Source organism: Python bivittatus, unplaced genomic scaffold (assembly GCF_059951505.1).
Source record: "Python bivittatus isolate LINGU-HERP-01145 unplaced genomic scaffold, Pbiv_v1 ctg000090_np1212, whole genome shotgun sequence".
Lineage (NCBI taxonomy): Eukaryota > Metazoa > Chordata > Lepidosauria > Squamata > Pythonidae > Python > Python bivittatus.
In genome coordinates, this window is record NW_028277046.1 from 515,001 (window position 1) to 539,239 (window position 24,239).

General features: G+C 45.5%; 1 protein-coding gene across 1 annotated transcript in view; it reads right to left on the reverse strand.

Moving 5' to 3' along the window:
• Nucleotides 1–22,633, reverse strand: part of EPHA8 (EPH receptor A8) — a 34,362-nt gene extending 11,729 nt beyond the window's left edge. The window contains exons 1-6 of the mRNA XM_088136681.1: nt 21,983–22,633; nt 10,143–10,298; nt 6,911–7,246; nt 2,017–2,141; nt 578–740; nt 8–104 (exon numbers count right to left, since the gene is read on the reverse strand). Of these exons, the coding sequence (XP_087992807.1) occupies nt 8–104; nt 578–740; nt 2,017–2,141; nt 6,911–7,246; nt 10,143–10,298; nt 21,983–22,628 (1,523 nt within the window). The 5' untranslated portion in view covers nt 22,629–22,633. The remainder of the gene's footprint in view (nt 1–7; nt 105–577; nt 741–2,016; nt 2,142–6,910; nt 7,247–10,142; nt 10,299–21,982) is intronic.
• Nucleotides 22,634–24,239: the final 1,606 nt, after the last annotated feature.

Consider the following 24,239-nt stretch of genomic DNA (forward strand, 5'->3'; position numbering starts at 1 on the left):
AACCTACCTCTTCTTGCAGATGAGGAGCAGAAGCAGGGCTACTAAGCCGCTGATGAGTGTCAGGCAGATCCATACAACTGTCATGGTGTCATACTGGGGAGCTACTGGGAGAAAGAGAACAGGGAATTTGAGCCCAACGAGCACCGGCACCGGTCAGTTTCCCCAAATCTTGCAACACGCTTCTTGAGGCCAGCAAAGAGATACCAAACAAAGCAGCATGCAAAGAAGACATTGCATTTGGGAATAAATCTTGCAAAATTACGGGGGAAGGAAAGAACCGGGCATCCGTTTGCAAAACGCATGCAAAAAGGGGTGTGATTTTAGTGGCCGGTGTACTCAAGCAGGATGAAGGAGATGGGGAAATCGCTGTTGCAGAACCTCCATCTCGTCTCCATGCTTCCAAGCTCCCTTTCTGTTCCGAAGCAGTGGTTCCCGGTTTGGAAGCCACTTCCCAACCTGGGAAAGGTGGTTTCTTTCTGACATGCAGTTGCCCTCTGCAGAAACCGCTTCGGGAATGCCCTCGCCCACCGCCCCCTCCCCAGCTCTGTTCTCAGCCCTCCTCCCTATTTTATCTCACTTGCTTTGGCTGTTTCGACTTCGATCGCCTCACTGAACTTGCCACAGCCCGCAGAAGTGCGGGCTCGGACCTGGAAGATGTAGCGGGTGGCTGGTTTCAAGCCAAAGACGGTGGTCCGGTTGCTCTTCGACTTGAGAGTGGAGTAACTCTGCATTTCTTTATCCTGGGGAAAGAGGAGAGGCCGCTGATCTCGGGCCAGAGGCCCCGTCCGATTTTGAGAGGGTCCCCAAGACTAGCAAGAGTGGGTTCCCAGGCCAGCCTTGGCAAACACACCCCCAGTTTGAAAACTTTCTAAAATCAATCTTGCAATTCCTGTTTCGCACAAGCAGAGGAGGGGGGCCCATTTTCATGCAACCGTGACCTTGCAGCACCGCTCCATTTTGCGCCATGATTTAATCAGTGTGCATCTGCACGGGAGTGTGCGGGCCCTCAGTGCAATTACATTAGCATTCTTTCTGGACTCACAATCTAATCAGGGCCGACAAGAGCTGTAAATTGCAAGGAAAATGGAAGCCAAGGGCCGGGACGGGAGGCGCATCCCCGGCAGCTTGAAGAACGTCAGGAATGACAAGCATGGAAAGAGATGGCAGGCTGCCAATGCATTGGTGCCCGCAGGGGGCGGGGGGAAGACAGTGGGAAGTTGGCCACACTTTTATTTCTTATTGTTAACCACCTGGAATGGGTGGGCTGATAGAGATGCACACACAGAGAATGAGTTTTCGTGATCGTCGGAGATCAGAAATGAACAATGAAATAAAACATAGCATATGAAATACCAAGAAGGTGAAAACTGGTTAAAAGAATTCAGATAATGTTCCTCCCCCCTCCTTCCTTCCTTCCTTCCTTCCTTCCTTCCTTCCTTCCTTCCTTCCTTCCTTCCTTCCTTCCTTCCTTCCTTCCTTCCTTCCTTCCTTCCTTCCTCCCTCCTTCCTCCCTCCCTTCCTTCCATTTTTCCTGCCTTCCTGCCTGCCGTTTTCTATCTAGCCGTCCTTCGTTCCATCCTCCTACCTACCTACTTACCTTGAATGGGTAAAAAGATGGGCTGTAAATAAAGTAACAATAAGTAACTGCAGATACGGGGTGAAACTGGGCTGGCAACCCAAGCTATGGACTAAGTGTTAGTGAAAGGACCTCGCAAAGGCCACCCAGCCGAAGCCAGCCTTGATTCGGCTGCCTGCTTGCAGGGGGAGTGGGCGAGACCTGGTCTGGCGGGTCCTACAAAGTCGCTCTCCCAAACCGGGGCCCAGTCCAAAACCCTTCCAGCAGTGGTGGGACAGCCCAACGGAGCTCTGATTGAAAGCGCCAATGGAACGTCGAACCCCAGCATCAAAACCGCATGCAAAAATCTCGGAGGAAGACGCTTACGACGCTTATCTCTTCAGTGGCCGAGCGTCACCAAAGCTCCTCCGAATCCAGAAGGGTCGGCGGCTGGGCCTTACCTTCTCGTAGTATTTGATTTCGTACTCCAAGATGATGCCATTGGGCTGCTGGGGCTGACGCCAGAGGAGGGTGACGCTGTTCTGACCCACGTTCTGCTGGTCGACTGCCAGCACTTGCGAGGGGGCTGCGGGCAGAAAGAAGAGGAGATGAGAGGAGAAGAGGAAGGAGCCCCTCCCATACTCCCTCCAGGTGGTATGCAAATTAGGGGGTGGAGCCACGGCTGCCCAACAGGTAAGGAATGAATTCATTCCTTGACTGTATTCCTTAGAAGCCGAGGGGGCCGCAGCACCCACTGAGCACCCAGACCGCACTGTTGCATGTTCTCCCAAGCATGCACACACCACAGAATCACAGAGTTGCGAGAGGCTATGTAGTCCAACCCGTGCTCAGCGCAACGCTGGTCGCTCGTACCTGACTAGATTGATCCTCAGGTACAAATATTTTTTTCCTGATTGAGTTGGGAAGAAAAAACCAGAGGAATTTTCTTACCTCATCCCAGGTAAATTTCTCAGCTCACTTATTTATAGTTCTCTCTCACTCCAGGAGCATTTGGAGCAGTGTTTCTCAACCTTGGCAACTTTAAGAGGTGTGGACTTCGACTCCCAGAATTCCCCAGCCAGCTTTACAACTCCCGGAATTGGGGAATTCTGGGAGTCGAAGTCCACACATTTATTGATTGATTCATTCCCTCATTCATCATATTTATATGGCCACCCATCTCGTGAAAAACGTGACTCTGGGCAACGCACCGTAAGAACCACAACACAATGATAGAAAAAAACCATCAAGGGATCCAAAGAATTAAAAATTGTGATGAAAAGGCAAAGAGAGAGCAGCAGATATTAACAGCAATGGAGCCACCTCTGCAACTCACAGGTCTCCTGGGGCCCCCAGACTTGATGGCATCACCAAGTTTTGAGGGACTTCTGGAAAATCAACAGGAATGGAGCCAACCTCACATCGGGGCAGGGGGGTGGAGGATGTTCCATAAGGTGGGTGCCATGGCAGAAAAGGACCATCCCCTGGGTCCTGCCAGATGTAGCTTTCTGGCAAATGGGACCTGCAGATGTCTCCTCTACAAGATCTGGTGGGATGGGCAGATGTAATCGGGGAGAGGTGGTCCCTCAGATAACCTGGTCCCTTGCCATGGAGGGCTTTAAAGGTCAGCACCAGCACCTTGAATTGGACCCAGGAGCAAACTGGCAGCCGTTCTAGGGGTATACATAACTGCCCGCGCCACTGCATTTTGCACCAGCTGAAGCTTCCAGATACTCTTCAAGGGCAGCTTCATGTAGCCCATGTTGCAGTAGTCTATCTGGGAGGTGACTAGGGCATGAGTGACCATGAGCAGAGCCTCCTGATCTAGGAACTGGCACAACTGGCGCACAGCACAAAGCTGTGCAAAGGCCCTCTTAACCACGACTGCCACCTGCTCTTTGAGCAGGAGTTGCGAGTCTAGGAGGACCCCAAGTTGCACACTGGGGCTGTTTGGGGCAGTGCCACCCCATCTAGGACCAAAGATGGCATCACCTCAGAACTGGTAGACCCCAAACCCAGAGCCACTTAATCTTGTCAGGGTTTGGTTGAAGCTTGTTTTCCCTGTCCAGACTCTCACAGCCTCCAGGTACATCAACAGCATCACTTAATTTGCCAGGGGCAGAGATGTGCAATTGGGTATCATCAGCATACTGATGATACCTCACTCCATGGTGACGGATGAGCTCACCCAGTGGCTGTTGAATAAGAGGGGAGAGAGCACCAAACCCTGTGGCACCCTGGGCGAGGGTGGGATCTCTCCCTCCAATCACCACCAACTGGTATTGACCCCGGAGAAAGGAGGAGAACCAACACAACACAGTGCCATTCACCCCCAATCCCCAGAGCTGATCCAGAAGAATTCCCTGGTCGATGGTATTGAAAGATCAAGCAGATCAAGGATGGATGTCCAGTTCCCATCCCACTCTCACCAGAGACCATCCAAAAGTGCGACCAACGCTGTTTCCATCCCATATCCAGGCCTGAATCTGACTGAAAAGGATCCAGATAATCCACTTCATCCAAGGTCTTCTGAAGCTGTTGCGCAACCACCTTCTCAACCACCTTCCCCAAAAAGGGGAGGTTGGATACCAGACGAAACTTGTCCAGTGTGGTGGAGCCAGTGATGGCTTCTTGAGAAGGAGTGAACCAATCCTCCTTAAGAGGTGAAGGAACAGCCCCTCACTCAAGGAAGAGTTCACCACCACTAGAGCCCACCCACACACCACCACTCTGGCAGCTTTAGTTAGCCAGGAGGGACATGGATCTAACAAGCAGATGGCTGAGCTCACAGTCTTAAAGACCTTGTCCACTTCCTCAGGCCCAACAGGTTCAAACCATTCCCAGATAACTGGGCAAGATTCCTCCCTGGCCATCTCCCTTGGACCTGTAACAAGGCCAGCATCCAACTTTGTCCGACAGATGCTGAACAAATTCTTTCACACACATGCTGGCTGGGGAATTCTGGTAGTTGAAGTCTACCCCTCTTCAGGTTGCCAAGGTTGAGAAACACTGTTTTGGAGTACCTTCTATGGTGATACTCAATGGGATCCAACCCTTGTTCCTTGCAAATGAGACCTTAAGGGTTACATTTCAAGGAGGAATGGGCAATCCAGGTGTTTCTGGACCACAGTTTCCAGCATCTCTAACTCTTGGCTGGGAAAAGAAATTCAGCCCTCCTTGAAGGACCACAAGATTGTTGGCTTTGCAATGTCTCAATCATTGCCTCTCCTAGTCCAAGAATGTTCTGCTTTGCTGTTTGATGGTCAGAAGCTGGAGAATTGATTCTGATGTGTTCTTAGAAGTGCTTTCCAATTTATTTTATTTTATTTATTTAGAGGTGGGGAAGTTGCTGAGGTTGGAGTTGTCCCCAGGAATAAACCTTTCCATCTTTCAGTGCCCACCTTGGCCCCTTAGAGTTGCCAATCTCCAAAAGAACACCCCCAAATGCTAAAATTTTGTGAGGAACATCTTCCATTGAGACTGAAGCAAAGAGAAGGAAGTAGGGAACCCCAGCAACCTTTGTCCCTAAAGAACACCCCATCCTTGTGAACATCATAAAAAACGGTCTCTCCCTTTGAAAAACCTTTTGAAAATCAAATTCTCCCCTTGCATCAGATGAAAGTAGTAAAAATTAAGGAGGAGGCCTTTTCTGCACTTCAGAAATTTGGTGGGTTTTTTAAAAAAACAACAACCTGTTCCTTGCATGGGGATTATTTCTCTCCAAATAGCAAATCTGAGAAGCCACGTAGACTGAGATAGATAGCGCGATTGCATTCCCAAGAGACAAGTTGCTGTAGATGTAGCAAGATGGTGAACGATGCAGAACGTGCTTTCTATTTAATGCAACGAATGCAAGGTGACCTTGATGCACAAGCCAGTTTTCTCTATCCTTGTTCTTTTTTAAAAAAAAACAACACGTTACTAATTAAGTAAAATAAACAAGCAAAAACAAAGATGGAAAAGGATACATCTACCTACATAAAATGAACCTTACACTGGAGCGAAGGGTGAAATGAAAATACGATGGTTATAAAAAGGTTTTTTTCTTAAAAAAATTTTTTTTTGAAAAAAGGCAAAGCAGGCCTCAAAAAGATAGATTCGTTTTTTAAAAAATATTTTTGAAAAGCATTCACCTTTTTTCTCCCTCCCCTGCCTTTTCTCTTTTTTTTCTCAGCCACTAATTGCTACTTAAATATTTTATACTATGCTTTTTGGACATCTGCAATTATTGCTCATTCCTCTTTGGATCATTTTAATTAAAAAAAAAAAAAACAGGTCTGTTTTTTTTCAATTAGAGGCCAGCAATCTCCATCCTGTCCCCACCTGGTTTTCAAAACCTTAGGTGGAACCACAAAAATCATCTAAAACGTCTTAGAAAATTATAGCTTTCGACAAGACAGAATGGAGAAACAATTCAAGACAGGGAGGGAGACTAATCTGATTAATTAAAGTGAATTTTCATGAAGTTGACATGGAAATGAAACGCAGTGTCACTGCTGATTTGGGAGTGCAACTTCTGGCACGCTGGTCAAAAGCTACGTGTGACTCTCAGCCAAGAAAATGTGAACTTCTGCATTTAGAAAATGCAAGCCGAGTGAATTTCTCTTCATCCTCTACTTTTAACTGTTTTTCTCTCCTTGTTCTTTGGAATTGAAATGGGGCTTTGTTTCAAACTCGGTCATATGTTTTTACACGTCGCACAACTTTATCCTTCGGCTTGCAGAGCCGGTACGGATATTTTAGAGGAAAACTGAGACTGAACAGAAGAAGAAGAAGAAAAAACACACCCTTAAACGGAAGAAGGGAGGGAAACAGCTTGGGGTCATCAGAGAAATGTAAAAAATGGCTTAATAAGACTCCAGCAGTGAAAATTGTCAATCCACCATTAAGAACTATTGGGAAAGTGATTGCACATAAAATAGGAAATATTATAAACCATTAAAAAACCTTCAGCAAAATGCTACGCGCGGTTCCGTTTGCATCTGGATCCCAGGTTTCCTGGCCATTAATAATAACAATTAGGCTAAAATTAATCCCACCAGAGCAGCCAATGCTGTAAATGATTGCCATTAATAGCTACAGTTAAGGCTGCAATCTTATAACGGTCAGCTACTGAGCAGACAGGGGACTGATTTGATTTACAACATGCGAGCGCACTGAGTATATAAAGTAATTCCTTGCAAATCTGGCCAGGCTTCATCCTTGTGGGAGCCTTCCCAACAGATGCTGGAAGGGGGTTCTCAGAACCATAAAAGTTGATTCTGAACCTTCTTCCACGGAAGAAGAGATGGAGGAGAAGTTGAAAGTCAGTTTGCTTAGGGTGGGGTAGGGTGGGGTGGGCACACCTTCTCCTACCTGCCTGATTTGTGGTGATGTTGACGGCCACAAATCTTGGGGATTCAAGGCTGAGGTCGGAGACACCGTTGATGGCCTCCACCCAGAACGAATAGTTGGTGTGGGCCAGGAGATTGGAGATGGATAGAGAGCCTTGAGCCAGATTCATCTGCTGGGGGAGGAAGCGGATCCCGGCCCCACAGGCCTCGCACTGGCCCCCACCCCAGATGCAGCGACGGCAGATCACGTTGTAGGTGACATCTCGGCGTCCTCCTTTGTCCAACGGAGGTGCCCATTCGAGGGTCACTGTCGTGCCGTTCACGCTGGAGAGCAGGTTGGTGGGAGCAGAAGGGGGACCTGGAGAGGTTCAGAGGGAGCTAAGAGTCAAGCCACCTCAATGTCCAACTTGAAGGGCAGCCTCCCCACCCCACCCCAAATTCCCACTTATGGATGAATTTACCCCAAGCCCCCTCAATCTGAAACCCCTCCAGATGTTTTAGATGGTAACGTTCATCCTTCACCTGCTTCTCTGATCAAGTTCTCTGATCAAACCTGGCTGAAAAACAGGGTGGGAATCAAACAGTGGATGGTTGAACCTCATTTCTTTATGGTTTTCCTTGGTGGACCAGGCTGAGGTCACAATTCAGAGAGAACCGCTACAGACACCTCCCTTTATCTACCCCCCGGATGGTAAATTTCTCTAAATTTCATTTGCGGTGGAATGACAGTAGGAAGAGTTTTTTTGTCGGGACGTCTTGCTTATGACACCATTAACATCCAAGTGGGAAAGAAGACACGGGATTCCAGGATGACCCTCATCTTAAGGTCAGCTCTGAAATTAAAATTAGAATCTTTCAAGTGCGTTCACACAACACAGCTTGGGTTATTTTCATCTCAGTTAGGGCGGTGGAGTTTTTGTTTTTTGTTTTAATATTTATTTTTGTGACTTGGGCGAGCGTGGTTGCTTGGCTGATCAACCCACGGATCTGCCAACCCAGAACATGGGTATGATCAGAGCAAGCAGATTGTGTGAACGCAGCCTGAAATTGCACGCAAGAACCCTAAGGCTGCAATTCTGTGCTGGAAGAAGCAGGTGGAATAATTACTTTCGACACCCCTTCCAGCTACGGTTGGGAGCTATCAGGAAAGCTCAGAAAGATTTGTGTGCACTGGCTCGCAAATCATAAGCGCCACTCCTATTTTGAATTTTAAATGAAGCCCTCTTAATACATAAACATGGAATTGCAATCTTGAAATCCCCAAATATTTCACGATAAATTAAGGGTCAACATTTCGGTGGAGGACAAGTGTTAGAAACAGGCCCAGGGTGGGAAAAATGCAAATCTACCTCCTTTCTCACTTTTGCTGGCTTGCCCCATGAACTGACACACCTTTTGCGAGCAAAGATGTTTCATAGCTCCCTGGAGAAGGATTTTGAAAAAACCCGGTTGACAAGTACGAGCAGCAGAAGACCTAGGAAGCCACAACGTGGAGTCGCTGCTGGTTTGGTGGACTTATGAGATGTTCTGAAAGCCCAACTTTACATCTTTGATCCCTGGTTGGTAGTTTTTAAAGAATGGGGGAAATTCTACCTGAATTGTGACTCTAACTTTCTGGCCCTGCTGAGGATCTGTCTTCCTAAGCTTGATGTGGCTGTATTTCAAGGCAGTGGTCCTTCCGCAAAATGGTGGCTGAAAGTCTTTCTCTCCCCAGTCCCAAACCAGAGGCCAAATGCCTTGAGAGAGGATGGAGCTAAAACCTTGAAACTCAGGGAGGAGACAGTCAAGATTTGGGAGGGTAATTTTCCTACTTTCCGTACTGTTAAATATTCCCATGGAAATATTTTGGCTTTGTTTCAAGGGGTTTCCTCAATATTTTCCTCCAGAAGAAAGCACCTTGGGTTGAGGTGGAGAACATCTATAGCAGTGTTCCTCATCCTTGACCACTTGAAGATGTGTGGACTTCAACTCCCAGAATTCCCCAGCCAGCATTCTGGGAGTTAAAGTCCACTCATCTTAAAGTTGCCAAGGTTGAGAAACACTTGTCTACAGTGTCCATCTTGCAAACTGTCCACCATCTTAAAAGATGAACCAATGGGAGGTGCCAAGATTTATTCATTCATTGACTTATTTATTATTAGTTACATGTCATCTTTCCTCCAGGACATCAAGATATAGATGTTCACCTCCCCCAAATTTATCACTGCAACAACCTTGTGAACTAAGTGTGGGTGAGTGACCTTGAACGTTAGCTAAGAGCCCAAAGTCACCCATAATCACCCCGTGATTGGTTGGGGACTAAATCTTCGGTCTTGCAGATCATAATCCAATACTCCAACCATGGATTTCTATCATTTTCCAAATCAGTGGATTTTCTAAAATGTAAACCACAAAAAAATAGCTTGAGATCTTGTTTGCTGTTTTGCTGTTTACTCTCCTGCGGTTTCACAAATTATTTTTGGGTGTATTACAATCCAAGAAAGAAAGGAAAAAATATGGTCTCCTATTCCCATGAATAAGAGGGAACTTCTTAATTATCTGAATTCTTGGAGTCTAACTCTTGTCTTTGTTTTATAATTTTACCAACTGTCTCGCTTCAGAATTGTGCAAATCCTTAGCTTCTTTTAATTAAAAATACCAGGAGCAGGGAAGAGGAAGGAATGCAACTGGGGAATTTGCAATTGGAATAGAAATGCAATTGATGGAGATGGAATTGGGGAACTTGCAATTGGAAAGGAAATGTAATTGGGGAATTTGTAATTGGAAGGGAAATGTAACTGGTGAAGATGAAACTGGGGAATTCACAATGGGAAGGAAGATGTAATTGAGGAAATTGCAATTGGAAAGCAGATGAAATTAGGGAAGATGAAATTGGGGGGAATTTGCAATTGGAAAGGAAACGCAATTGATGAAGGTGAAATTGGGGAACTTGCAATTGGAAGGGAAATGGAATTGGGGAAATTGCAATTGGAAAGCAGATGAAATTAGGGAAGATGAAATTGGGGAATTTGCAATTGGAAAGGGGATGCAATTGACAAAGATGAAATTGGGGAACTTGCCATTGGAAGGGAAATGTAATTGGAGAAATTGCAATTGGACAGGAGATGAAATTAGGGAAGATAAAACTGGGATATTTGCCATTGGAAAGGAAGTGCAACTGACAAGCGAAACTGGGAAATTTGGCATGAGAAGGGAAATGCAGTTGGTGAAGATGAAGCTGGGGAATGGACAATTAGCAGAAAGGAAGTGCATACGTGTGCAGGCTGCCGAAGGGGGGTCCTGGGCTGCCCGGTAAAAGGTGCTTTCACAGCGACACACCTGCGCGGCCTGGGTCTCGGAATAGCTGTGAGGGGGGCACCTGGCACAGAGCTGGTCTCCAGGGGAAGACTTATAAAACCCCACTTGGCAGGCTGGAAGAGAAGGAGCAAAGAAAGGCATGGTTGTCTTCTGCTAGCAAGGCGCAAAGATGAGATTCCCACACAATCCCCCAGACCCAGGTTCACAAAACACAGCTCTTGCTAAAAGGATGCCAAGAGAAACCAAGTTGTAGCTTCACAGAAGCTGGCTTGATGGACGCAAGTCGCTGCAAACTGAGGTCTGGCGGTCCGTGTCAGTGAATGAAATCGCTTTGATGCTCCCCCTCCTCCCAGTCTTTTTGGAGCACAGCCCCCAGGTACAGACCTCAGCCCCCACCCCAAGTTGCACCTTGTTCTTGTAGGATTAACCAAGCCAGTTCATGGCCTGCCAGTTGCCTTCGTACTACTTGGTGAATGCAGACACTGGTAGCGTCCGGTGCAACGTCACGTGTGCAAATGTAGCCTGTTTCATTCATTGACATTTCAGGGTACTGAACAAACCTTGAACATGGGTTCCAACCAACTCCCCACATTTTATTTTCTAGGAATCCCCATCCCACCCCCAGAGGCAATCTTAGACCAAGCTCATTGCAGATACTATTTTATTATTTTATTTAATATCCTTGGACAACTGGGTTATAGCCAACTCAGTGGGAGCCCTAGCTAACCTTGGCTGACCTCCAAAAGCAAAATGGGGGGGGAGCAAACTTGCCTATGTGTCTTGGATGGGAGACCACCAGGAAATCTTCGGTCTCTAGCTAAAAGTACCCTGGAGAAAAGCAATAGCAAAGTATTTTCATCTTGCTGCCAAGAAAACTACACCAAAGCACCAGGAGTTGAGTTCAGCTCAAAGGCAATTTTAATTTGCTAATCATTTATGACCGTCGAAGAGCCCTCTATTCACTAAGTCTGCTAAGCCCCAAGTTATCTAGCTACACCACTAATAAAGATCTGGTCTGGTGACCATCATTTTTCTTTTCAGGGACAGCTGGAAGGCGAGCAAAACCAGCCAAGATTCAGAGCCGGGCGCTGCCAATAAATCAATGTGGGTCTTCTGAAGAAATCATCTTGGAGGCTATTCAGGCGGAGGAGTTAAGATCAGGAGAGTCCGGTGAATTCCTGATGCCTGGAGTCTTCTGAGGAAGAGGAGGGCGGTTGTGGGATCTGGGTCTAAGGAAGGAGGGTGCCCCCGAGAATCAAGCAAGGAGCACTGGCCCAAGATTTTGGTGGCAAATGCGAGAAAGCTGCACAGAGAAAGCAAAGGAGATACTCAGCCCCAGCCCCATGGATCTTGGGGTTAAGAGCTGAAGCGGTGAGCCGGAAGCGCCCAAGGCCAGCTGCCTCCATCCTCCCTGTCCAGGCTGTTGTGCAGAAGGGAAACTAGGTAACGGGAGAGGAATCATAATAATGGAGGGCAGTGAGGCTGATCAGAGGACCGGAGATGAGGTTGAAAATGTGAGGTCCTGAGCAAAGATCGCAGTGGGGCAGCCATTCACATTTCTAAAAGGGTGTCATGCCGAAGAAGGTCACAACTCCTTGCTCTAGGAACCCCTGTGACTGACTGTGGGTTGGGCTGGAGGATCTCAGTGGCCCCTTCTGGGGCCACAGTCCTGATCCGAACGCTTCACCCGTTCTCCCCTGTTCCAGACTGCAGGGCGTGGAATAACGGAACGAAGCTGTAAGAAGGCAGATTCCAAACAAAGGCGTGGAAAATCGTCAGAGCTTTTGGACCGTGGCAAGCAGAGAGTAGGCAAATTTAAATTGGATTTCTGCACTGAGCCGGTCCACATTTCCCCTTCCAGCTCTATGATTTTACTTTCCATTCAGCTGAGAGAGCAATGCATCAAAGTGAGCTTGTAATATCGGCTATGCCTTTCTAAAGAGCAGCCTCTCCCATATCACGCAAAAGCCAAGCTGGGCCCGTAAGACCTTGCACATCTATCCTGGAACTCACCCGGTTGCATTAAGAGTTCTGCTGCTTGGACCTCCTGGATGTTGCAAGAAGAAGAATTAAATAGCATTGGTTTCATGAATGCAATGGAGGGCGCAGCCATTGCAGGAATGAGGAGGCTAGATGGTGCAAGGGAAGATAGCGTTATATTGGCAGATTGGGGGGCGTTTGCAGGGGGGCATTGAGTGGCACAGGACAGTTAAGGAATTTGTATTTGATTGATGATGTGCTGTCAAGTCATTTTTAACTCTAGTGACCACGTAAATAGATGTTCTCCATGACAATCTATCCCCAACCTGGTCTTTCAGGTCTCCCAACGGTGTCCCCTTCGCTGCTGTAACTGAGTCCCTTCACCTTGCTACTGGTGGTTCTCTTCTTCTCCTTCCTTCCACCTTTCCCAGCACCACAACCTTCTCCAGGTCTTCGCGTCATGGGCCCAAAGTAGGTTAATTTGAGCCTGGTCATTTGTGCCTTGAGGGAGAACTTTGGGTTGGTTTGTTCGATGATCCATCGGTTTGTTTTCTTGGCTGTCAGTGATCTTCTTAGGAGTCTTCTCCAACACTGAAGTTCAAAGGTGTCAATACTCTTCCTATCCTGCTTCTTTAAAGTCCAACTTTCATTTCCAAAGAGGGTCACAGGGAAGACCATGACTTGCTCGATTCTGATCTTTGTAGGTAGACACATCACGGCATTTGAATATCTTTTCCAAGGCCTTCATGGCTACTGTTTCCTTCTTGAGGTTTACAATTTTCTTTGTTATCTAGCACATTAGGTAGATGTCTTCCAAGTCAATATGGGTATGTGACCAAAAACAATATTCGTAGGAAGGGTTTTTAAAAACTGAAGTATGCTTGCAACCTGCTTTTCCTCCCAGAACATAGACCTGAGATCCTGGAGAGCAGGCTTTGCAGAAAAATCAATGTTCTCCAAGCTACCAGTTCTCCATGCCTCCCTCCTATATATTCACACAATACCTTTACCCTGACAATGAATTAATCCATTTGGGGAATTCGCTCAACATATCAAACCACCCAAAATTAACCAGAGTTAACCCTAATCAATTTTAGCAACAGCCAGATCTTTACGGGACCTGGTTCAAGGTGTGGTTGGAAACAGCCTCTTCTGGAAAAGAATAAGGGTTTCAATAGTACAGAATATTTGCAGTTCAGGGTCAAACTTTTGGGTTCTTGAAGTTCTCTATGCTTGGCAATATTCCAATCAAGTTCAGAGAACGTGAAGAACTCAGAAGAATAAGGGGGAAAGAATGAAATCAGAACTGGAAGATTTCCAGAGGACTTCTCCAGTGGAATGAGTCTCCAAGGGGGTAGAAATGAGAAGACAGTGACAAGGAGCTGGTCTGGTAAATTTATTTTAGCATGAGTGTTGAGCTAGCGAAAGGGAGGAGAAATGTTTCTCAAGGCATCTAGCTGCAATCTGTTTCAAGGTTGGTGGTCTTGTCTCCAGCCAAGAGAAACGGAGCAGAATAAGTCCAAAATGGGACAGGAGAACATCTGTTCATGTGGAGGTGGGATGGGTCAGGTGACCCCCAAGCTGGTCTTGCAAGGCAATGAAAAATAGAAGTGGGCTAGTTTCTGTAAAAAACCCAGTTAGGGAGATCAATGGTTGCATTGATGGAGGAGGAAAATGTGAGCCCCAACAAATGTTCCTTTTACCACTCGAATATCCACACCTCTGGGCAAATTATTTTATTTTATTTTATTTATTTTAATTTTTCTTTTTTTCCACTCGTCACTTTTCTTTATTTTCTGGACGTCCTTTTCAAAATTTGTACTGTTTTCATCTTGTTAAAAACGTCTTTCATAAAAATTATATGTAAAAAGTCATATAGGTATATACAAGACCCTATTTTCTTGGCAAAAATCAAGGACAAACCTGAGAAAGGGGCAAATCTGAAAGAGGTTCCTGAGGATAAAAAAATTGTAATTGTGTATCACTTTGCTTCACAAAGGAAAATTCAAGAGCAGAACCAGGGCAAACTTTACAAAAACGCAGATTCAGAGAAGAATGTCTAAAATCCAACTGCATATGTAAATTTATTTTAAGAAGACCATTCCATTTCCATATTTTTCACAGGAATGGAAAAGGCTGTGCATAAAGTGGGACCATTTGTGCGGCAGAAGTTAAAAGACCAAACTAAAGGACAGAATGTTTCAGTTTTTGAAAAATGAATAAATCTAAAGGGCAGCTTTCTGAAATAAAGGACTGATCTACATAATAACTGTACAGAGAAGGACCCCCCCCCCATTTATATTTTATTTTTAAAACATGTCAGCTGAAAGTTACAGAAAGATTGTATGAATGGGCACTATGCTAATTCCCAAAATTGCATGCAACCACAATACGTAAATGTCCACTTCTCTGCAAACTTCCTATTTCGTAACCAAACTGATACCAAACCCCCCGTGATTCCTTTACCTCCACAAATAATTGATTTTTTCCCAAGCCATCCGTGCACTAATGCACTATTCCAGGATTGTTAATTTAACCATATACACGCTTGGTGCACAATCACACACACGCCCTGTGCACAAAGAGAAAAACATTAAACAGGCAAGACACGGGTGCAAACGTTTCCAGCGTATTTTTACAAACGCCACCCGTATCTCGAGAAACGTATTTTCACTCCCCTTGCAATTCTATTATTCCCAGCTCTAAAAAGAAACTGATTTAATAAGGAAGGGTTTGGCAGCCAGACGTACAGAAAGCAGTATTTTCTACGTGGCGTTCCATACGATTCTCTGAGGATGATCGGAAATTTATTTATAGCCATCTAAGTGAAGGAAAAAATGCCAGTATGGTTGGTCTTTTTTAGCAATTCCAAACTAACCTGTCCTAGCCTTCTTTGTCGTTCCTCCTCCATCATTTAATCTATAGGTCTCCATATTTAAATGCATGTACATTTAAATCTAAATTTAAATTAAATTTAGATTTAAATGCAGGCACGTCTAAATCTAAATCAATAAAGCTACGATATGCCATTAAATCTTCAAGAGGGGCAAGACGTCATCCATGCAAAATTTTAAGCCCGTTTTGCTGAAGAATCACCACAGTGGGAACTAGATTTCTCGATGTTTCTGCTCCGTTTTCAGGAGGGGGGCAGAAATCTCTTTCAGTTTGATAGAACGCACGTTAGTTATAATTTTCCATCCAATTGGGGGTCCCTCCACATCCTTTCAGCCCCCCTGGGGATCTGCAGGTGCAACAGGATTATAACCCCCAGAATTCCTAGCCCCCAATAATAAAATGCTGAAAAATGTATTATTCCCCCATCCCATTTTATCAATGGGAGCTTTGACAAGGGCTCTCTTTAAATCAAGGAAACTGTGATGAACCAAATGCTTCTTTTCGTTCGCCATCTCCCTGCCACACCGACACCCACAAGAACATCATTTTCTTTCTTTGCCTATTACACTGTATGTCTTACCCATCATTCCTGCTTAACACTAAGACATCTAAAAACAAGATGACTAAAAACTGATTTTCGAAAAATGAAGACCATCAAGAATTCAAAGCTGATATGTTGAAACTGGCAGCAGGTTTATTAGTTCTCTCAATTCACAGGGAATGTCTATCTGGGATTTCACGGAAAAATAGGAAGCCAGGGAGAATGCAGAAGGCTGGAGAAAGGATGGCCATTTGGTCTTTCTCCCCTGAATCTTCCCATCCCTCTCCAGCCTACCTGGCTGCCCTTCCCTCCTAATCTGAAAAAGTCCCATAGAAGAACTTCCCTTGGATTGAGTGGAAGGGAGAGAAGCCAGGGAAGCTGCAGATCACTGGAGAGAAGATTATTGTGGTGTTTTTCACTTCCACATCTTCCCATCCCTCCTCATCTGTCCCTCCTTCCATTCTGAAAAAGTCCCATAGGAAAAGGTTGGGGGTGAACACAAGCACGGGAAGCTGCAGCCCATTAAGGAGATAATTTTCCTACAGGAAATTCCACAGGTGCATCCTTGGGCTCCATGGTAACTAAAGTAGGCGCAAGATTCCCACCCTTCATCCATGTGGATTCCACCACCATTTCCATTCTAAAAAAAAGTAACCAAATTACTGTAAATTCTTTTTCCATGAGGGAGAAAGGAAAAAAAGAACCATTCGCCCCAGCACACATTCCTGGACTTTAAAGAAAATGCTTTTCTCTGGGCTTAAAGGAACTCCAACCTCTTTCCTACCCATTTCCCCACATCTGCTGTTTTAGCACCTCCTCTTTTGAGTCAATATTTGAGTTATAAAGCAGTTCTTTAGCTGGTTAAACATCTCTAACAAATACAGTGCCTGGCCATGAAAAGCAAAGAGGGAATTAATTTGGACACACGCGGCCATCAAAGTAAAGATTTAATTTCCACCTCTGCCCCAGATTGAATTTCTTTCATATTTATACAAAAATGAAAAGGACCACTGAGTTTGATTTGGTCTCATTGTCTTCCAATCGCAGACAGAAAGGGAAAACAGAAGCCGAGCCACCAAGCTGAGATCTTCTTCATGTTCGCTGGAGAATGAGAATGGTTAATTTCTCTTCCTAATAATGGTGAATTATTAATGCTGACCTTTTATGGCTTGGAAAGAGCAGATTTTGTAGGCAGAGCTCCAGAAGTTGGAGCCGTATGAATTCACATCTCTTTGGGTATATAAAAAAAGGATGTTTGAGTCTCGGTATGTTTGCGTAAGGCGTGTGGGCCATCTAGAAGGGCTTGCTAGCCAGATACGGTGAAGATCCAGAAAGATGTGGAGCAACAGAAACACTAATAGAAAATGACAGATGTGGCCCTACTGGCTCACGACTTATTATCAGCGTTGCAGGTAGAAGCCATTCCCACCCCACCAGCTGGTAAGGCTGAGAAAACTGTTCTCCAAAACAGCTTGGCAACTTTAAGATGAGTGGACTTTAACTCCCAGAATTGGGAGTTGAAGTCCACTCATCTTAAAGTTGCCAAGGTTGAGAAACACTGCTCTAAAACTTGGAGATCTTCCATTTATCACTCTCCACTAAGCTTCTCCTGATGCTGGACTTCAACTCTGGTGATGCTTGACGATGAGCATTTGGTGCTTAAGACTGGGAACCATCAAATCATAGAATCCCATCGTTGGGATGTCTACTCCAACTCCTCTGCCCAGTGCAGGAATATGCTACTACAGGAAGTGGGGATCCAGCCACATATGGAAGATCAGAAGCTTTCCTTCACTGTTCTAGGTGGACCCATGGTCTCACTTGAGATAAATCAGCTTCCTGCCTTTCTTAGGTAGGAAGTAAACTACCTTCCAACTATGGAACCTGGTTTCAAAATAAGTGGCTGATCATCATCATCCATAGGCCAACTTCAGCAGCAGAACCCCTGGTTCCCAATGCAGAATGTCCAAGGTTCCACTCCAGCGTCTCCAAGAAAAACAGATATTTGAAACCAGAGGAGTTCCTTCCAGCCACTGTTTTTGAGACAGAAGACACAGACATCTGATCTGGCATAACATAAACTCTGATTAGGGATGGGCGGGCCAGTCTCCCTCCAACCAACATTGGTGAGTTTCCTATATTCTTCCATTCTTTCTATACTCAATCCTTTCTTTTTCTTCAGCCTCCAGATCCACGCAAAAAGGTCAGGATGGAAGGAGCAAGGTTGGAGTTCACATCCACCCTTAACGGAGAGGTCCACAGAGTACAATTGTCACCAGAAGTGTCTTTACTCTTTCTGGGGATTGGGCCACCTCAAAAATCAATCTATTTCTTTCCTACCATCAAACCTACTAGGTTTGCAATAGTGGTGCCCCTTCAGGTGGTGAAGCCTCCCATTGTCTCAACTCAGTTCCTTTCTTCATATGATTTTTGGAGAGCAGGTCCTGGGTACAAGACATCATTGCTAGCTACCAAACAAGACACTATTGTTAGCTATCAAACATCTATCGAAGCGGTGGAATTTGCTGTCACAGAATATGGTGCTTGCAACCCAACTTGGGGGCCTCCACCCTATTTTGTGATAGCAAATTCCACCGCTTAGCTCACTCTTGAGGGCATTCATACAGCCCAACCCCAACAACATCTAACAGCGTCACAAAATGGCTACACTCACACCACATATTAAGACAATGGTTAGGGTCCCACCAGACATTGAACCACAAAGGTCCCAACCTCGTTTTAACCTTCTCTAGCAAGTTGCATCAAAGAAGAATATTTTTCTATTTCATAGCAAGATCCCAGAGGAATAAAACTCATGGCCCACTTTTTTCTAGCCTTATTTAATTTTATACATCTCTATTATTCTCCTCACTCTTCTAATTTATTTGCCTGTATTAATTACTCGGTTCAAATATTGTGCTAAGGCATAAGCATAGTTTGTTTGCTTCTCTTCTGCTGGTGACACAATGGGTTCTTTGCTTCTGTTTCGCTGATTAAGACACAACTAGCTGAGTTCACACAACATATGAAGCCACAAACATGCAAAGTGAAACATGCCCACCCAGCCATAAGCTAAGATAAATCCTGTGTTCACACAGCGCACCATCCTGCTTTTGGCTTACAGGTGATATGTGAATATCTACTGTGGCTTATAAAGCATGATTTGATGACTTCATGTGATGGGAATCTGGCCAGCGTGGCTTAGTCAATACAATCCAATTAAAACAAGCCGTGGTTTGGAGCAATATAAGAACCCAGCTAATGACCTTGAGAAGAGAATTCAAGAAGAGAGGAAAACCATGCCAACAGAAGAGAAGACCTGTAGCTCAGGGTTGAACCGTAGAGTCCTTGGGGTTCTCTGAGCTTGGTTGTTTTCTTGCAGACGTTTCGTTACCCAACGGACTCCACAGGAAAATAATGATCATCCTCCTTAAGGAGAAAGCTGGCACATCTGAACTTCCCTTGCGCCAGCCTCTTCTCTTCCATGCACAAAAGGCCAACATTTCCCCATCCTTGCAAACAGTCCATTTGCAAAAAGTGGAACAATGTCCCAAATTTATACAGCGTATCTGACGGCGGCCAGCAGTCTGCGTCCCAGCGTCCTTCTCCGCGTGACTTTGATGCGGTACCCTTGTGCTGAATTTTGTCAAGACCAGATGCTCGCTGTTCTCCCTGGATATAAACAAAGCCCCCTATATGTATTTGCAGAGCCAAAGCTTGCTTCTTCTAAACGGCTTTTGTGAAGAAGCCGAAAGCAAATAAAGTCTCCTCCGAGAGCCCCGGTGTTGTGGCTCCCGTACATGCGTAGCCTCAGGCGAGCGCACAGTGTTCGGCTTCTGTCTTCTTATCATCGTTTATACAGTTGCAGACCAGACTCTCTTCCAGCAATCTCTGGGGAGGACAGAGAAATGTCTTCCAAACTTGGAGTTCAGCCGTGCTCAGAGGTGACGGATTTAGAAGAGAAGTTTGTTTCTATCGACTTTGCGTTTGCTGTCAAGACGTCCTGCCGGAGCGAACACAGGATTGCAGAAAAGGCACATGAAGAAGGCCAGACACAGACAGGCTTAGAGGAACAAGTCCACCAGCTCTACAGAGCCAGTGGGAAAAGCCATTGGTGTAGTGCCAAATCTCCTGTGCACATGAGGCTCTCAATTTAGCATTTCTGCTTGGAGACAGGATACAACCTCCATTATTAATTGCTGTCCTTATGCACGAGGATGCAGAAGGAAGTCGGGGCCTGGGTGTGCCCCAAAACTTGCATCTACATTGGCCCAACGTAACGGTTAACCTCGGTTCGTCATGAGTTATGGCTTAGTAAGTTGAACTAAGCCAGCCGAGATCATTTTTTAAAAATTCTATTTGTTTTTTTTTATTTGCATCATGTACTCTGCCAAGCATTAGCAAGTGTACCTTTCAACTCCCAGCTCAACCTTCTGCACGGCACTGGGCTCCTTAAATTGGAAGGATGGGGAGGGAGTTTAGAGATCATCCAATCCAACTTCCTGTCTGGGAAAAAATGCTGAATGCCTCCAGGGACAGAGAGCAAGGTGGTAAAGTGAAAGCAGCTAATTATTAAAGAACTTTGATAGACCCCTAATTTCTCATTTTATCAGTTCATTTTTCCTCTATCAGCTATCGGATTCTGAGATCAAACGTTGACGACTCTGCGCCACTATGAAACCACAGCTGAGTAACTGAGAAAAATCTAATGATTGAGAAACCGCAGTTCCAATATTGATCACGTGGGTCAAAATGAGGTGACTTCAAGGCATGACTGGGTTACATTCCCACCTACCCTTCTCTTTGTTCCTGAATTAACCAATTTTCTGAGTTTGCCCGTTACATCTCGCCAAGATGAACGCTAACTAAGATGAACCCTAAGATGAACCTTAAGATGAACTCTAACCAGAGTGCAGATGAAGCCTCCAGGTGTTTAACTGACCTGGCAAAGTGTGTGGTGCGACACGGCTGTCGTCTTTCAAAGCAACCTACTTTGTACTTTTGGGGATGAAATAAAGACAGAGCATCAAGTGCCCCTTCTAGAGGAAAGACGGGGGATAAATACAAATTCATCAATAGCAATTTAAGTCTTAACCATGGGGTAGACCTGGAATCTCTTTAAACTCAGACGGGAGTTTTGAAAGTCCTTTCCATCCAAAATGGGGTGAATGCCCACATTTTGATGCAAATGTTCATGTACCAGCCCTGGTCAGTGAATGTCTGAAAGTTAACAGCTGGATGGATAGATAGATAGATAGATAGATAGATAGATAGATAGATAGATAGATAGATAGATAGATAGATAGATAGACTTTCTGAAAAGAAAATATATTACTTTTAGGGCAGGTTTGCAATTTAGTTCATGTCGCTTACAACCGTGTATCATAGTCAGTCAACATAAACAGGCCCTGGTAAAAAGTTAAAGCAAATTGATGAGAAGTACATAAAATAGCCTCTGCCACAGCACTTTTTTCTGATTAATCCATTTTGTTAAAAGGCATGTGCTTTTGTGAGAGCTGTGACTCACTTCCTCAGACGCACACTTTTATTGATCTCCTTAAATCTCCTACGCCATTCTTGCCTCGGGGCTTCATTTTGCAAATATTTCTGTTTCTGTACACGGGGCCAACTGTCGGTCTCTGTGGCTTTGTTTTACTAGGAGAAAGTTTAGTTCTGCAGTTGAACATTTAGAAAATTGGGCATTTTACCATGATAGGTGAGTTCTGAAGGACAGTTTTATCGGGGGCAAGATTTTTTTCATTTTTTTAGTGTGGGAAAATGACTTCATATGTGAGACGCTATTGCATATATCAGTGTTTCTCAACTTGGGCAACTTTAAGATGGGTGGACTTCAATTCCCAGAATTCCCCAGCCAGCCTGGGAGTTGAAGTCCACCCATCTTAAAGGTGCCAAGGTTGAGAAAAGCTGGCATATATGTTTTTAACCTGCACCTTTTTCTGTTCCATTAGTTTTTCCTGTGTTATCCCTATGCCTCGAAAATATTTTCTCAAACCAGAAGTTGGAATGAATAGTGATGGCGTTTCTGCCGTATGGTGTGAACGGCAGAAAAGGGGACATGCAAAGCCTATGTTTGTCGGGAGCTTGCTTCAGATCTGTACGTGTTTTCATCTTGGTTTAGAAACGATGCTTGAATGAAACTTTAAGACTAAAAAAAGGATCACGAAGAGGCATGTGCATTTGAGGAGGTGAGTCACATTTCACGGAAGCGCGTGACTTTTCATAAAATGGGCTAGTCAGAAAGGGGGGGACAAGCTTCCTGAATCCCCCCAACCCGTAGACTAACACAGGTCTCTCCCTACAACATTGGCAACCATACTGGTACCCCCAAAGGTGCCATCATCATCCGAACACCCATCTTACCTAAACACGAATCCTTCCGTTCTTCATATCCGGCGCTGCACACGCATTTCCCGATGGGTACGAGCCATTCCCCCTCTGCACTGCAGTACATTTTGGGGGTGTCTCTCTCCTCCGAGTGTGTCACACACTCTCCCCGCACCTCCACCAGGGATGAGGAATCCGCCCCGGTCACCGCCTCGGAGAACGCGGCCAGATTCCTCACCATGGCGGGGCACTTTTTGTAATAAACGCGGACAGAGACGATGGCGATGCAGGCCCCGATGTCCTGGAAGGCGAGGTAGAAGCCCCGCTTGCTTAGCGGCCCGACGCCGCGCACCTCGGTGTTCAGCTTGAGCCTCCGGACGCCCAGGTCCACGTTGGTGAAGCTCTCGTCAGCCGCGATGGTGTCGATCTTCACGAACTGACTCTCGCGCGTGGTACTCCCCAGGTCCCGGTCGGATTGAAGATAATAAAGGTTAAACGTCTCCTTGCAGGTGCCCAGCACCCCAGGCATGCTGTTACAATCCCGCAGGGTGAATCGGATCTCGGCGTAAACCCGGTGGGCTCCATGCCGCTGGACCCAGCTGGTCCTCAGCCAGTTGTTCTGGTTGGCGGTCATGACGTTGCACACTTGATAGGTGTGGATGGGCTGGAAGAATTCATCCATTTCGTTGATGGAGTCCCACTGGGGAGAGAGAGCAGGGGAGAAAGATCAGGGCGGGCTGGAATTTGGCCCTGCGCTCTCTTTTGTTCAGAGCATTTCTTCGTTTCACTTCCTAGGTGCCAGTAACACCTTCTAGCTAAATGCACTGGTGGAAAGAGTGTGAATGGCCAGGAAAAAAACGATAGGGACTTTTTTGGAGTCCCTGGGGGTCTTTGAGCGTGGTGGTTTCCTTGCAGACGTTTCGGCGCCTGTCTAGGTTACATCTTCAGTGCCAGAAAAGTGGGGGCGACCAGGCCCAGAGGGGTCACCCCACTCCCTCGTAGCACTGGTGATGTTACCTAGACAGGTAACGAAACGTCTGCAAGGAAACCACCATGCTCAAAGACCCCCAAGGTTCAACTCTGAGCCACACATATTCTCTTCTATTGGAAAGGCTTTTTTGAAAGGCTGGAAACCTTAGGTGGACTTTTGGTTGAAAGAAGAAAAGACTGATTTATGGATTTGGGGATGGAAAAGGGGTAAAGAGGGAGAGGAAGGAAGAAGATGGCAAGTACTTGATAGAAAGAAGGGCAGAAGTCATAATTCTATATCTCCTTCCTTCCTTCCTTCCTTCCTTCCTTCCTTCCTTCCTTCCTTCCTTCCTTCCTTCCTTCCTTCCTTCCTTCCTTCCTTCCTTCCTTCCTTCTCTCTCTCTCTCTTTCTTTCTTCTTTTTCTCTTTCTTTCTTTCTTTCTTTCTTTCTTTCTTTCTTTCTTTCTTTCTTTCTCTTTCTTTCCTTCTTTTTCTCTTTCTTTCTTTCTGTCTCTTTCTTTCCTTTTTTTCTTTCCTCTTTCTTTCTTTCTCTTTCTCTTTTTTTTATCTTCTCTTCTTTATTTTTATTTTTCCTTTTTTATATACTTTTATTGTATTTAAAAATTCTAATTAAAAAAAAAGAAAGAAAGAAAGAAAAAGGAAAAAAAAAGAACATGAATATTCCTCTAAAAATAGCCACCCCAGGCTGGATTCACATAACACTTTTCCTTGAATTTGGAAGTGAGCTTTTGGGGCGTTGGCACCTCCCCCGGATGAGAAGCTGACCGAACAAACTATGCCACCAGGTGTGGTGAACCACGCTTAGAATGGGGTGCAAAATTTTGGGGATTTTGTAAGGATGAATTCCAGCACGGGGCAGGGGTTGGACTAGATGCCCTTTAAGACCCCCTCCAACCCTTACAATCATGGTCTAAGCTTCAGGAGGCGATGCCGTTCAGCTTGTTGAGATGCGAAGTGCTATCTCAAGACCTCCTTTGGGGCTGGGTACCTGGAAGATGTTTCAGCACACGCAAGGCGGAAACCCGTCTCCCCCCCCGCCGGAACAGCAGGAACGATGCAGCCGTGGGGCTTCGTTTTTAGAATCCAGGGAGCTCTTTCCTTTTACGAATGAGGGGAAGGGGGGTTTGCACCCTCCTTTGCCAAAGCAACCCCCCCCCAATGCTTTCCATATAATCCACAGCGTTGAATTTTATACAATTTGGAGAGGCGCACGCGGGGTGCATTTGCAATAAAATTAATAAAAAAATAAAATAAAATTTTAAAATGTGTGCTTTTCCCACCCTGCTCAAGGTGAACTGATCAA